Raw genomic sequence first — 14,060 nt, 5'->3', positions numbered from 1 at the left:
GTGGGCATGCGCAGGGAGGCTGGCCCACTGCCAGCAGCTCTTCCTGCCGCAGGCAGCCGGCAGCCGCGACGACTGGGAGGGAACAGGCCCTAATTGAGCCTTTGTGGAGCCTCCCACAGAGCCCTGGGCACTGAACACAGCAGGGTCTCTGACTCCGTGAACTCCCAGCCAGAATCCCACAAAGTCAAATTGCAGAGGCAGGCCCCACACGCTGCTGCTGCAGCTGAGCGAGCTGCACTTGTGTACCCTGTGTCATCCTGCCTTGTGCTGTCCCCTCAGCCCGCTGCCCACACCCCCCAGCTGACATCCTGCCCGTCCTTCAGGCCCCAGCTCAGAAGTCATCTCTCCATGAAGACTTCTAGGTTGTGGCTGTTCCAGTGTTTCAATAACCAGGCTCTGGGTCTGCACCTCAAACAATACCATGCACTTTGTGAATGTTCCCTCACTTACCATAGACCTGCAGTGTCGTTGTATACCCTTTTCCCAGATAAGAAAACTAAGGTTCAGAGATATCAGGCAACTAAGGTTGCCACAGCTGGAGACCCAGGGCCATTGGGCACCAAAGCTGTGCCCTTTACCACTCAACCCCTCCTGGGCCTGGCAGTGCCCTTGGGGGCAGAGAGAACCACGGAAGTCCATGCTTGTCTCCTGTGACGATGGCTTTAACCCCCCAGCTCTTGTTCCCTGGCCAGAGGGTCTCGGGGTGGCAGGACAGGGTGAGTGACCACCAAGCTTTGCCCAGCACGTTGCCAAGTATAAAGCTCTTTAACGTCTGTGATCTCATCATCTTTGCTTGGGCCCCATGAGTGATTTTTTTAAAAATAGAAATTTAAGGGAATTCCCTGGCGGTCCAGTGGTTAGGACTCGGCGCTTTCACTGCCGTGGGCCCAAGTTCGATCCCTGGTTGGGGAACTAAGATCCCACAAGCCATGTGGTGCAGCCAAATAAATAAATAAATAAAATTTTCACTGTCTCCCAGACTGAACTCAGCATCCTCTCCCTGCCCCCCACGTCTCCTGCCAGCTTCCCCATCCCTCCCACCCCCAAGCCAGAAATCTAGACATCATCCTTACACCTGTCTCTCCTGTACCCCTACAGCCAGCCAGTTGGTCACCAGGGTCAAAGAGGCTCCCCTACAAATGTCTTTCAAGCCGTGTCCATCTGCTGCTCCCCTAGTTCAAGCCTCATTGTCTCACCTGGACCATTTCATTAGTTTCCTAACGGAGAACAATTATCTGCTGTCCCTGCTATGCCAGTTCTCTCCTGCCACCATGCTTTTGCATGTGCCATCCCCTCACCGGCATGCCTTTCCCACCCTTTCCTCTGTGCGTGCCAAGACGCTCGGTTTCCTCCTCTCACCCAGAGACCAACCCATCCACTCTCCCTGACTGACCCCTGATGACTGTCTCCACAGTCTTCCACCAAAAGCCTGCGGACCACCATTGGGGAGGTCTTTGAGCAGCTGCACCGGCTGCTGCGGGAACGGCAGAAGGCCATGCTGGAAGAGCTAGAGGCAGACACGGCCCGCACACTGACTGACATTGAGCAGAAAGTCCAGCGCTATAGCCAGCAGCTGCGCAAGGTGCAGGAGGGGGCCCAGATCCTGCAGGAGCGGCTGGCTGAAACTGACCGGCACACCTTCCTGGCCGGAGTGGCTTCGCTGTCTGAGCGGTAAGTACCTGCCTGCTGTGGGTCTTCTCCAGGGGGTATACCCTCCCTGGCCCTTGTGGGATGGTGGGATTGGAGGCAGATGGGGTGGTTAGCAGAGAATTCATTCATTCAAATCTCCATCAAATACACAGGACATTTGCTATGTGCCAGAGCCTAGGGTAAAAACTTTATGTATTCATATTATTTTATATATAATATTTATAATCACATAGGATATTACTTGTTTTATGTGCTTTATATTATATTACAAATATGTGTTTTATATTATCTATTATATTATTTATAATAATGTTGATATTATATATAATAAATAATAATATGTAAATTATTATAATCCTAATAGCCCCTTGGAGGTAGTTACCACTGCCATCCCCATTTCACACATGTAGAAACTGAGACACAAAGAAGCTACAGCAATTGGCCAAGGCCCTTCGTCTAGTATGTGGGGGAGCCAGGATTCAAGCCCAGGTCTCTCTAGTTCCATAGCTGCCTTTAATAATAATAACACTTAATTATTGGTTTGTTAATGACCAATACTGATAGCTAACATCATGTATTCAGTGTTGACCTTGAGCCAAGTACCGTGCTAAGCATTTTACATACATTATGCCATGTAATCCTCACAAGCCTAGGAAGCAGGTGTTATCATAGTACCCATTTTAAAGATGAGGAAACTGAGGGCAATAGCTAGAGAATTAGGAAGTGGCACAAGCAGGCACTTGAGTCGGCGCTTGGGTCCAGCAGACTCCCCACACATGACCTCGCCCTATGCCAGCTGCCCTGAGGTGCTGGGACAGGAATCCAGCCCCCAATGTGGCCTGCTCTCTTGCTCTCCTTCCAGGCTCAAAGGGAAAATCCATGAGACCAATCTGACCTACGAAGACTTCCCAACCTCCAAGTACACAGGCCCCCTGCAGTACACCATCTGGAAGTCCCTGTTCCAGGACATCCACCCAGGTAAGGCCCTTCCTGCCACTCTCCAGTAGGGCTCAGGAAGAGGCAAGGATTATCACGGGTTGGAGCTAGATGGGGGCCAGCCCAGCCCACCCCTTGCTCTACACATGACATGGGGGCAGGGCAGAGGGATGAGAAGAGTGCCTTGCTGAGCACCTACTATGTTCCAGGGCCTGTGCTGGGCACCAGCACAAGAGGAGATAGGTTCTACTAGTGTACCCATTCTCTAGATGAAGAGACTGAGGCCCTGGGTGGTTCACTCATTCACTCTATGAGTACAGGATATATCAAGCACCTACCTCACACCAGGCACTATTCTAGGTACTAGAGATATAGCAGTGAGCAAAACAGGCAAAAATCCCTACCCTTGTGCATCTTACTTACATCCTAGGGTGTGAGAGAGAAAGAAAACAAAATTAAATAAGTAAAATACATAGTTTTTTAGATAATGATAAAAGATGAGGAAAGGGGCTAAGGGATGTTGAGGTAGGATTGAACGTTTAGTAGGGGATCCAGTTAGAAGACCTCCCTGAGAAGGAGGCAGTAGAGTAAAGACCTGAAGGAGGAAAGAGAAGAATGAGCCACGTAGGTATCTGAGAAAAGAGTGTTCCTGGCAGTGGGAATAGGAAGTGCAAAGGCCCTGAGGCAGGAGCAAGCCTGGCATGTTCAAGGGACAGTAAGGAGACTCGCGTGGCTGGAGTGGAATGAGTGAGAGGGAGGGTGGAGGTGAGGAGGTCAGGTCAGTAGCAGTAGCCAGACCATGAGATCCTGGAGGCCCATATGAAAACTTTAAATTTTATGCTGAGTGAGATGGGAGCCATTGGAAGGTTTGGGGCAGTGAAGTGACATAAGCCGGCTTAAGTTTTTAAAGTATCCCTCTGGGGGCTGGGTTAAGAATAGACTGCAGGGGGTAAAGGGTGGAGGTTAGGAGACTACTGCAACAATGCAAGTGAGAGATGATGGTGGCCTGGAGCAGGGTGGTGGCAGTGGAGGTGGTGAGAAGTGATCGGATTTAGGATCTATTTTGAACAGGGAGCCAACAGGATTTGCTAACGGATTGGATCTCAGGTGTGAGAAAAAAAATGACAAGGAAGACTACAACGATTTTGGCTGAGGTGACTGGGAGGATGAAGTTGTAATCATGTGAGGTTCGCGATGCCAGTTAGAAGTCTCAGTGCAGACATGGAGAAGGTCGTGGGAATGACACGTCTGCAGTACGGGAGGTGGGTCAGGGCTGGCGTTGTCTACATGTGGATGGTATTGAATGAGGTCACCTAGGAAGTGGGGGTAGAGAGAAAAGAGAGAGGGCCACTCTAACACATGGAGCCCTAGGCCGCTCCTAGAAGTCAAGGACAGGAGGGGAACCCAGCCAAGGAGGCCGAGAAGGAACAGCCAGAGAATAGGAGGAAGACCTGCGTCTGTCCTGGAAGTCAAGTGGAGAAAGTGTTTCGAGGAGGAGAGAGTGGATAGTGGTGGCAAAGCTGTGACCCCAAGTGTGGGAGGATCAGAACTGACTGTTCTCCGGGTCTTGGTGACCTTGACAAGAGCTGCTTTGGTGGAGCAATAGAGGCAAAAGCCTGACTGGAGGCCGTCCAAGAGAAAATGAGAGAGGAAGTGGAGACAGTGCTTTCAACGAGTTTTATTTAAGGGAAGGAGAGAGAATGTGGCAGTGGCTATTTGTTTAAGATAGAAGAAATGGCAGCATATATGGGGGGGTGGGGGGCATGGGAAAGATCCAGTAGCAGAAGGCAGAATTGAGGGTGAAGGAGAGAGAGTTGCTGGGGTGACCGCCAGGAGTGGGATCTGCCTCTGCCTTTGCTGGGAGCCAGGAGAAGGTAGAATAAATGGGCCCCGAAGCAGAGGGGGCAGTGGTGGGGGCTCCTGGGAATTCTCTTCACCTCTCCCAGTAAGGCAGGAAGCAAGGTCGTCCTCTGAGATGAGGATGGGCTAGAGGAGGTCGTGGGAAATCTGCCGAGAGAGAAGAAAGTCTGAAATGGGTTTCTAGTTGAGTTAGTAGACCCTGAGACTGGGAGGTCAACGCCTTCCCGAGATCACACAACCCACAAGGGCATCAGAGTGGAACCTACTGGCAGCAGGGAAACTTCTGTGTTCCTGAGTCAGGCGCAATGTCCTTTAGAGGTGAGACAAGGATATAGAGGAGACTTCTCCCTAAGAGGTAGACACTGTTATTATCATTTTTTAGATGAGGAAACTGAGGCACAGAGCTGTTAGGAACTTGTCGTGGTCACAACCTGTAAATGGTACAGCCAGGATTTAAACCCAGACATGTCAGACCCCAGAGCCTGTGCCCTTACCTACTAAACTAACCAGGCATTCTCTGGCCTCATACTACCAACCCAGGAAGACTGCTGGGGAGACTGAGGCTCAGAGAGGCTCACTGATTTCCCAAGGTCACACAGCAATCAGTGCTCTTTCCACCTATCTGGATTCATTCTTTCGATCTACAAACACTGAAAGTCCTTCGAGGCACTTTCAGGATCAGGGGAGACAGATGGGACAACAGACCCTGGTAGTCCAGTGGGACCAGGGCCATGATGAGGGACTTACACTGGGTCATGGGAGCCCAGAGGGACAACAGGAGGCTCTGGATGGGGTGAGGGAGGAGCCAGGGGAACACTGAGTAGATGATGTTTGAACTGAGTGCTGAAAACTGAGGGCTTTCCCACTCAGGAAAGGGTGGGGCCTGGAGGTGCCTCCAGATAATCCCCGGCATTGGGAACTGTGTAGGCAAAGGCGGTGGGGAGGGCAGGGGCATGAATGATCCCAGGATGTTCACGATTGGCCTTCAGGTACAGATGGAGAAGGACTGACGACAATCACTGAGGGTGTGAATGCTGGACAGGGATGGGGCTCCCCTCCAGGTGACTGAAGACCTCATTGGATGGATGCATCATGACCAATTGCACAAAAGTGAAGGGACATCTCCTAGAACCCTTAAATCTGGATCTGTGCCCTCATTGACAAAGGGGGCAGTAGTTGGGGGAAGGGCCCACTCTCCAGCCAACTGGGTGGGGCTCTTGGCTCTCCTCCTGGGGTTGTGGGTCTCTGTGTGCTCCCGGCCTTGGAGAGACCTGCACACTGGGACCCAGCAGGGTGAGGGCCACACATGGGTGAAGCAGCATAACTGAAGGAGGCAAGAAGCCCCTCCAAGGGTCCTGTCCCCTCCCCTGACCCAGGGAAGCCCCTCAGGCAGATGGTCTCAGGAGCTCTATTTATCTCAGCTGCCACAGCTCAGAGAGGCAACCCAGGCGCCTCAGCCTGACAGTCAAGGCCATATGAGATCTGGGCCCAGCCATTCCCTCATTCTCCCCTCTGTATCACACTCAGCCACACTGAACCATCTTCAGGTTTTACATGAGCCATATTCCCTCTCCTCCACACTTTTGCACATGCTATTCCCTTTGCCAAGAACACTCAACACAAACCTTAATCTTTGATGACTAACTCCTACTCTCCTTCACATCTTCGTTTATAAACACCTCCTCTGGGAAGCCTTCCTGGATTTCTCCAGGTAGCCCTGGGCTTTCCTGGTCTCACTGTTTTGTTAATGTCTGCATGGCTGTCTCTCTTACTAGACCATGAGCTCTGAGGGGTCAGGGGCTGAGTCTGATTCATCACTATGTATCCCCAGCAGCCAGCACAGTAAATGTTTGTGGATGAATGAATAAAGAAATGAATGAGTCCTGCTCTCAGTTCTGTTACTATTGGGTTGGCCAAAAAGTTCGTTCAGGTTTTTCTGTTACATATGGAAAAATCTGAATGAACTTTTTTGCCAACCCAATAGAATAGGGCCTGGCATTAAGTATGTGCTCAATAATTATTTGGTGAATGAAGGAACTTGCTGCACATCCTTGGACAAGTCACTTCCTCCCTCTGAACCTCAGTTTCCTCATCTGTATTATAAGGGTGCTAGTGTTCCCTTCTTGACTCCCTCACAAGTGAACAAATGGATGTGGGAATTTGCTGATTGCCCCAGGGCAGGGTTTCTCAGCCTCAGCACTATTGACATTTGGGGCTGGATAATTCCTTGTCTTGGGGGCTGTCCTGTGCATGGTAGGACATTTAACAGCATCCCTGGTCTCTACCCAACTAGATGCCGCACACACCCCCTCCAGTTGTGACAACCAAATTTGTCTCCAGACATTGCCCAATGTCCCCTATGGGGCAAATCCGCCCCAGTTAAGAACCGTTGCCCCAGGGAAAGCTGCCTGTAGGAGAGGGGCTGAGGGAGCAGTAGGGTGTGCCCTGAACATCCTGCCAAGGACAGCGGCCCCTGGAGGTTCACAGAACAGTGACCTGGTTAGCTGGGCCCCTTCCTTTGTCTGTAGGGCCTGTGAAGTCACTCTGGCTCCTCTACCAAAACCAAGGCTCTTTTTGTCCAGTTGGGAGGGGCAGGTGCCCCCAGGGACCTAGCCCTGGATTCTAACAGCTTCCTGCCTGCCCCCCTTCCAGTTCAGCCTTCCTATTGGGTCACCTGAGAACTCCATATAGCACCTGTCACTCCCGTGATCTGGAACCTCCACTCTCCACCACCACCCACACCCCTGCCCCACCTCTCAGCTGACATTGGAAACTCTCCTCCAACTGCCTGGCCTGATTGCCCCAGCTCCCAGGCACAAACTTCCTCCCCACCCAGGCCAGGTGACCATTGTCCAGAGGACACCAGACACTACTTCCTTTGCTCCTGCCACCTCCCTCTCCTGGGCTGCTCTCTCCTCCTCCTGCATATCTGAATCCAATCATTTTGGGTCCCAGCATGTTCACTGCCTGGCTGTGTGACGCAGGGCAAATGTCTGTCTTCTCTGAGCCTGTTTCCTCATCTGCAAAACAAGGATGCGGAAGGTGTGATTTGTCTCCCAGGGTAGGTAGGAGAATTAAATAAGATTATTTATTTGTGATAATAATCCTGGAGCTTAGTAAATGCTTGATACCTGTTTCTTATGATTATCATGAATCATCAGATGGTTCCTCAGTCTTGCTGAACAGGCTTTCTAGAGCCACATAAAGGAAAGGACATGGTGTGAAAGATCTTAGCTCAAGTTCCAGCTCTGCTTCCACCCAAAGTGGCAACTTGAGCAAGCCACTTAACTCAGAGAAATCTCCTTGGAGCCTCAGTTTCCTCTTCTGAAAAATGGGTATAGTAATTTGTGCTCCTGGAGCTGCTGTACTGGTCCCATGAGCTAGACGGTGTGAAAATGTTTTTCGAATGCCCGTACTGTGCAGCTGAGGGCCTGAGTAGGCAGGAGGACTGAGGGGACAGACTTCTTGAAGGCCTGGCCAGAGGAAAGAGCTGATTGTCCTTGAGAACAAAGAGGCACAAGCCACTCGCTGCCAAGTGATGGTGCTGGACTTTGGGGCTTCTCTGCCGCTTGGGCCACTGCGGTATGTGGCTGATGGTGGCCAGGAGACAGTTCCTGGGCCCCCCGCAGTCCACGCTCCTTGCCTTTTGACCTTGAGGTCTCAGAGAGGCTTAAATGGATGGAGAACACACCTGGAGACCAGATGGACTGCCTCAGCGCCTGCTTTCTGTTTTTATAAAAGTGTCCCAGGACCTAGAAAAGAGCTCTGACCTGTAAAATTGTGAACCCCAGGGGACGGGATTTGTTTTGCATCTGTCTGAGAGTCTGTCACCTCTCCTGAGAATAAAGGATGGGTGGAAGGATTGCCACTCCCCGCACAGGGACTGACTTCTCAGAGGGGGAAAAGCTATTGCCATGTCCCCAGCTGGGTACCTCTCTGGTCTAAAGGCTGTTACTCCTGTCAGCCCTAGCTTCCGGGAGGACTTGAGAGAGGCCCGAAGACAGGACCTCTGTTTATGAGGAGGTGGACCTCAGCCCACCCTTTGGGGTGTAAAAGCCCCCTAAGAATCAAGCCACACCCTTTGCCTAATAAGAATGCCAGGCCCTGCCCCTAGCCTCACCCTATGGGCTGTTGGGCCCTGCCCCCTGTGGATCAGGTCCCAACCCCCCCCAGCCCCGCCTCTGTTGCCTGAACTGACCAATGAACGGCAGACCCCGCCCCTAAGCACACCCAATGAGTGGCAGGTCCTATCTCCGGCAAGTCCCCTGGGCTTCAAGCATGTGGGTCCGCGCCAAGGAGTTAGCCCTCAGTGCAGTGAGGATTTCCTCCGTCCTACAGGCCCAATCTCAGAACCACTGAAAGCCCACTTGCCTGCCTCCTAGGGTGTCCTCCCCACTCATCAGTGGCACTGGAAGGGCCCACGTTGCCCTCCTTAGGCTTAAGAGTATGGGGCTGAGCCCTTTGCCTGCGTGCTAGTCTCCCCACTGGTCCTTCTAACCTCGGTTTCTGCCTGTCGCTGGTCTCCTCAAATCATCCTGGGCACCTCAGACATAAGGCCCAGTTTACCGTGGGGCACTCAACCGCAGCTGCCCACACCTTGGCAATGTGCCCGCTTTGTCCCTCTTGCCCCTCTGCCATAGACACCTGAGTATGACCCACATTCCACAGCCAGTAGGAGTGGCCCCATGTGTGTCTGATTAGATGATTCTTCTCTCCCGAGCTCCCCCTCACACATACTTCCTACATCCCCTCCACCACCTACCTCTGGACCCCACTGTGGGAACACCCACATTCCACATGGCAGGAGCCTTCTGGTCTGACAGGCTGCGCTGTGACCAGATGACAGGGCGAAACGTTCACACCCTGCCTCAGTGTCCTCCTTCTCATGGCTCCCCTCTTCTGTGTCCCTGGATAGAAAATTGTGTTTCCATTGACCCCTCTAGTCACAGGGCTCATTGTTTCCATACAGCCCTCTGACTTCTAAGAACAGGAAAGAAGAGTGTAAAACTCAAGACTAAATTTATCCCTGACAGAGCTCATGGAAGCAGCTTGCTGTAAGTCAATGGCCAGTTTTGTCAGTGGGCTGTGAACAGGAGCACAGTTCAGGGACTGGCTGTCACCCCCTGTTAGAGATGATTGCCATCACTGAGGCATTTTCTTTCTCTGCATATGTGCAGCCAGCAGAGGTGGCTCAAGTAGGAGGTGATGATTCTTCTGCCACGTGCGCTCGTGCCTCCTCCACTCCGCCAGATGAGGAAAGCACCAGAGAGCCAGCTGGAGGAGTCCTTTCTTTGCTCCAAGGAACTAGTGACAGGATTCCTTCTCCTTTTCTCCCCTCTGCCTCACTCTGCCCTGGAAATGCTCATCCAGGCGAATGAGAGCCAATTCTAGGTTTCTCCTTCTGGCTGGGCATCAGCTCCCTCAGGGAGGCAAGAGTAAACAGAGTCCTTGACAAGAGTTCATGAGACTTTGAGAGCCAGACCTGCTAAGCCAGTGTGGCCGGCCCAGAGCCGGGTGCCCCAGCCTGTGCTGCCTGCCCAAAGACCAACACAAGTTTAATTTGGTGAGCCTTTCTGGAAACATTCCGCATGCCAGGCCGTGTGCTGGGCACTGGGCCCACCAGGGAGAGCCTGGTAGGAGAGTACACAGTCCTTGCCCTCCTTGTGTACATGGGAGTAAGATATGGGCACAGAAGACTACCCCACGTATCAGGAGAGGGGCACAAACAAAGTTAAGGAATTTCAGAGGAAGGAGTGAGCATACCTGCTGGGCAACCAGGAAGGCTTCCCTGAGGATGGGCCCTGGGACTGAGCCTCATGGGGTGTGATTACAACAAGCAGAGATGAGGCGGTAGAGGGAACAGTCTGGGCGAAGGCTTTGGGCCTGAGTGGGGTGGCGGGTGTTGAGTGAGAGGCAGGCAGGAAGAGAGGGCTGGGGCTGGATTCCACCCGGTCTTGATTAGTCCTGGCTCTGCCAGTGTTTGCCTGGTGACCTGAGACTAGTCACATCTCCTCTCTGGGTCTCAGTTTCCCCATCTGTCAAATGGGAGAGTTGGCCTAGAATCAGTGGTTTTCAACTTTTTCAGACCCATCATCTACTTTTCATAACAAATAATTTGTAATGTCTCAAAGATAGTATGACCTTTTCACAAGTTCAAGTATATATACACATATACATATATATGTATATGAGTGTATATACTCTATGATATAAAGGAAAAATAGAAGGAAATTATTTATAATAAAATATTGTATATGTCAGTATGTAGATGCTCACTCACAACCACCCTAGAAAACATAATGAATGAGTCAGGTGCTCACACCATGGCTAAAACACCATTCTGCCTCAAATGCAGTCTTAAATAGGTAGGTTTTATTGGTCAATGGTGTTCTTCTTAGAGATGTATTTTCCAAAAAAGTGAACAATTCTCAGTGACATTCCAGACAAAAAATTTCAGTCTTCCCCCAGTTTATATGGTAATTGCATTTCAAAACATTCAGTATATATTAAAACTGTACAAAAAGTTATTTCATGTTTATATGTAAAATGGAGTTAAGCTGTAGCTTCAGGTCATTGTGAAGATTTTTCATCCACATGAATATCTGGTGGAGCATCTGAAATTCATCAGTGGGGGCATGGGACCGCCCTGTGCATTTCATACAGGGCATTTAGCATCCCTGGATCCCACCTATTGAGACAACCCAAACACCCCAACAAATTTCCAAAGCACCCCATAGGGTGATTATCCAACCCCCGAATAATCTTTAAGCTCCCTCCCAGCTCTGAAATTACCCAATTCTGGACCACATTCATATTTATTCAACAAATCTTGTGGAGTGCCCACTGTGTGCCTTGCCCCAGGACACCATCAGTGAACAAGCAGCCATAGCTCCTGTCCCCTGCAGCCAGGTTAAAATCTGAAAGGACCTTAGCTGTCACCCTTCCATTTTACAGAGGAGGAAGCTGAGGCCCAGAGAGGGCAGGCTTGTATTCAGCACCACACAACCTCCTGGGGGCCAACCAGAACCCGTCCTCAGGGAGGCGCCATAGAGTGGGTCCACCGCCTTCTCCCCACTCATCTTCTCTTCCTCCTCCATCCCCGGCAGTGCCAGCCGCCCTGACCCTGGACCCGGGCACCGCCCACCAGCGCCTCATCCTGTCCGACGACTGCACCATCGTGGCCTACGGCAACCTGCACCCACAGCCGCTGCAGGACTCACCGAAGCGCTTCGACGTGGAGGTGTCGGTGCTGGGCTCTGAGGCCTTCAGTGGCGGCGTCCACTACTGGGAGGTGGTGGTGGCGGAGAAGACCCAGTGGGTGATCGGGCTGGCACACGAAGCCGCGAGCCGTAAGGGCAGCATCCAGATCCAGCCTAGCCGCGGCTTCTACTGCATCGTCATGCACGACGGCAACCAGTACAGCGCCTGCACCGAGCCCTGGACGCGGCTCAATGTCCGCGACAAGCTCGACAAGGTGGGCGTCTTCCTGGACTACGACCAAGGCCTGCTCATCTTCTATAACGCCGATGACATGTCTTGGCTGTACACTTTCCGCGAGAAGTTCCCCGGCAAGCTCTGCTCCTACTTCAGCCCCGGGCAGAGCCACGCCAATGGCAAGAACGTGCAGCCGCTGCGGATCAACACGGTACGCATCTAGTGTTGCGGAGGGAGACCGCAGGCCTGAGCATGGCCACCAGCGAGAGCCCTGCCCCGGACAGCGGAGGCCGGGACTCCAGCCCAGCCGGGCCAACCTGAGATCTCAGGCCAGTTGTTTACCCTCATTTCCCTGTCTGTAAAATGGGGGTTGTGCTCCACGATTCCGAAGCTCTTCCAGCATTGACGTTCTGTAGCTCTGACCTTAATGGGGATGCAGCTTTGGTCCAAGGATGTGACATGGCTTCTCCTCAGGGCAGCCCCTGCCCAACCCTCATCCCCCTCCTCTCAGGGGCAGGGGACTGCGTCCTTATGTCTCCCTCCTGCCCACATGCCCTAAGCTCAGGATGTGTCAGTTGTTGCCAGCACTTGGCTGCCTGAAAGAGACACAGAACCCTCTTATGCTTCCAGGCCTAAAACTTGCCCCGATCAAGCTAGTGATGGGCCGTTTTATCCTCAATCCCAGCCCACAGTGGACACAGGCGGTAGCTAGTCCCAGGGTTGCCTGAGAACCACCTTCTCCTTCCATCCCTGTACCAAGAGCTTCATGATTTTCCCACTTATCTGCGGGTAGAAGTGATGTTGTGGCCTGTGGAAGGCACCCAGTGGTTAAGCCCACATGTTACAGTCACTGTGCCACCACCTTCCTGCCCACAGCTCTTAAGGCCAGATAATGGCACACCCCGACTTAGGACAAACATCACTGGATGGTGGAGGTCCCCAGCAGCTCCAAACAAGGGTCCAGCCAGGCCTCTGTGACCAGGCTAGGGTGTAGCGAGGCTGTGGGGACCAGTTATTTTAGTCAGGCCCTGAGCACTGGGGTGGGTGTCAGCTGGACCCCCCTCATCAATCTTGGCATCTGTCTCAGTTGGGATCCTGTTGCAGAAAACAAGAGCTGCTTTAGCTTTAGACAAGGATTTATTACCAGGTCCCTAGTGGCTTTGTAAAATCACTGGAAGGGCTGGAGGAGCCGACTCTGCTGAATTTCCAGGAACAGCTCCCAGCCGCCAAATTCATCATGTCTGTTGTGACCAGGAACACTGCTCCCATCTGCAGGAAGCCCCTGCATCAAGAAGCCGCTGGCTGCAGAACTACGCTGACTTTGCTACTGTCCACGCCAGTCAGTGGATGTCCTGAGGGCTGCCTCCCCACATTCAATTCAATTTCCGGATCCAAATGTCTACGAGGGATTCTGTGTGGGGAAACTTAAGTCAGATCCAGAACCTGGGCTGCAAGGGAGTCTGGGAAATGTACTTTTCTTCTTTCCAGCCTCATCCATACAAAAAAGGCACAATAGAAGAAAGTTAGAATGGATGTTGAACAAGCCCACCTTCAGTTTTTGCCGTTGGAATCCACGTCTAGGCCTTGGCTTTGAAGCAGCAGAGCCTCTAGGTGTCCTGCTCCGTGGCTTTGTCCTTGTTCGGGACAGGAGCCCCAGGAGCGGGCCTGCAGGACCAAGCTGAAATGTCTCCCAGGCCTTAGCTTTTCCTTCTAGTCCTGGGGCCTAGATTCTGAACTTGGGGTCTCTGACCACACCCACCTCAAAGGAGCCAGACTAGCTGAACTTGGGGGGCTCCCACCTCACAACTGCTGCCCACTGGGGCCTCCCTTGGGCGGGAGGATTCCTCTGTCTCACCCCACCCATTCAGCTACCAGAATCTGGGCCACCCCCAGCAGTGTTTTTATTTTAAATGTTGCCCATTTTGTGAGTTATGATGAATTTGTATTAAATTAAAGTTACAGGCTGTGAGCGGTCAGTTCCATTCATTTTGACACACACAGAGGCCCATCTATCCTGGCCCAGGCAGCATACATACATCAGCATAGCTAAACCACAAAGCAACCCTACCAGGTAGATAGTATTATGCCCATTTTACAGAGGGGGAAAAATGAGGTTCATAGAGAGGACATGACTTGCCTACAGTCCCATGTCCCACACCTGGTAAGTGAGTTTAGAACTG

General features: G+C 52.1%; 1 protein-coding gene across 3 annotated transcripts in view; it reads left to right on the top strand.

The window, feature by feature from the left end:
• The window catches only part of TRIM62 (tripartite motif containing 62), a 31,096-nt gene extending 17,252 nt beyond the window's left edge, over nt 1–13,844 (top strand). For 2 of the 3 annotated variants that reach the window (XM_068537853.1, XM_068537854.1), the window contains exons 4-7: nt 1,415–1,671; nt 2,513–2,628; nt 5,436–5,507; nt 11,553–13,844. In XM_068537853.1, the coding sequence (XP_068393954.1) occupies nt 1,415–1,671; nt 2,513–2,628; nt 5,436–5,507; nt 11,553–12,103 (996 nt within the window). In that variant the 3' untranslated portion in view covers nt 12,104–13,844. The remainder of the gene's footprint in view (nt 1–1,414; nt 1,672–2,512; nt 2,629–5,435; nt 5,508–11,552) is intronic. The other variant, XM_068537855.1, reaches the window with a different exon arrangement.
• The last annotated feature ends 216 nt before the right edge of the window (nt 13,845–14,060 follow it).

Source organism: Eschrichtius robustus, chromosome 3 (assembly GCF_028021215.1).
Source record: "Eschrichtius robustus isolate mEscRob2 chromosome 3, mEscRob2.pri, whole genome shotgun sequence".
Classification (NCBI taxonomy): domain Eukaryota; kingdom Metazoa; phylum Chordata; class Mammalia; order Artiodactyla; family Eschrichtiidae; genus Eschrichtius; species Eschrichtius robustus.
This window is presented reverse-complemented; position numbering and strand designations above follow the sequence as displayed.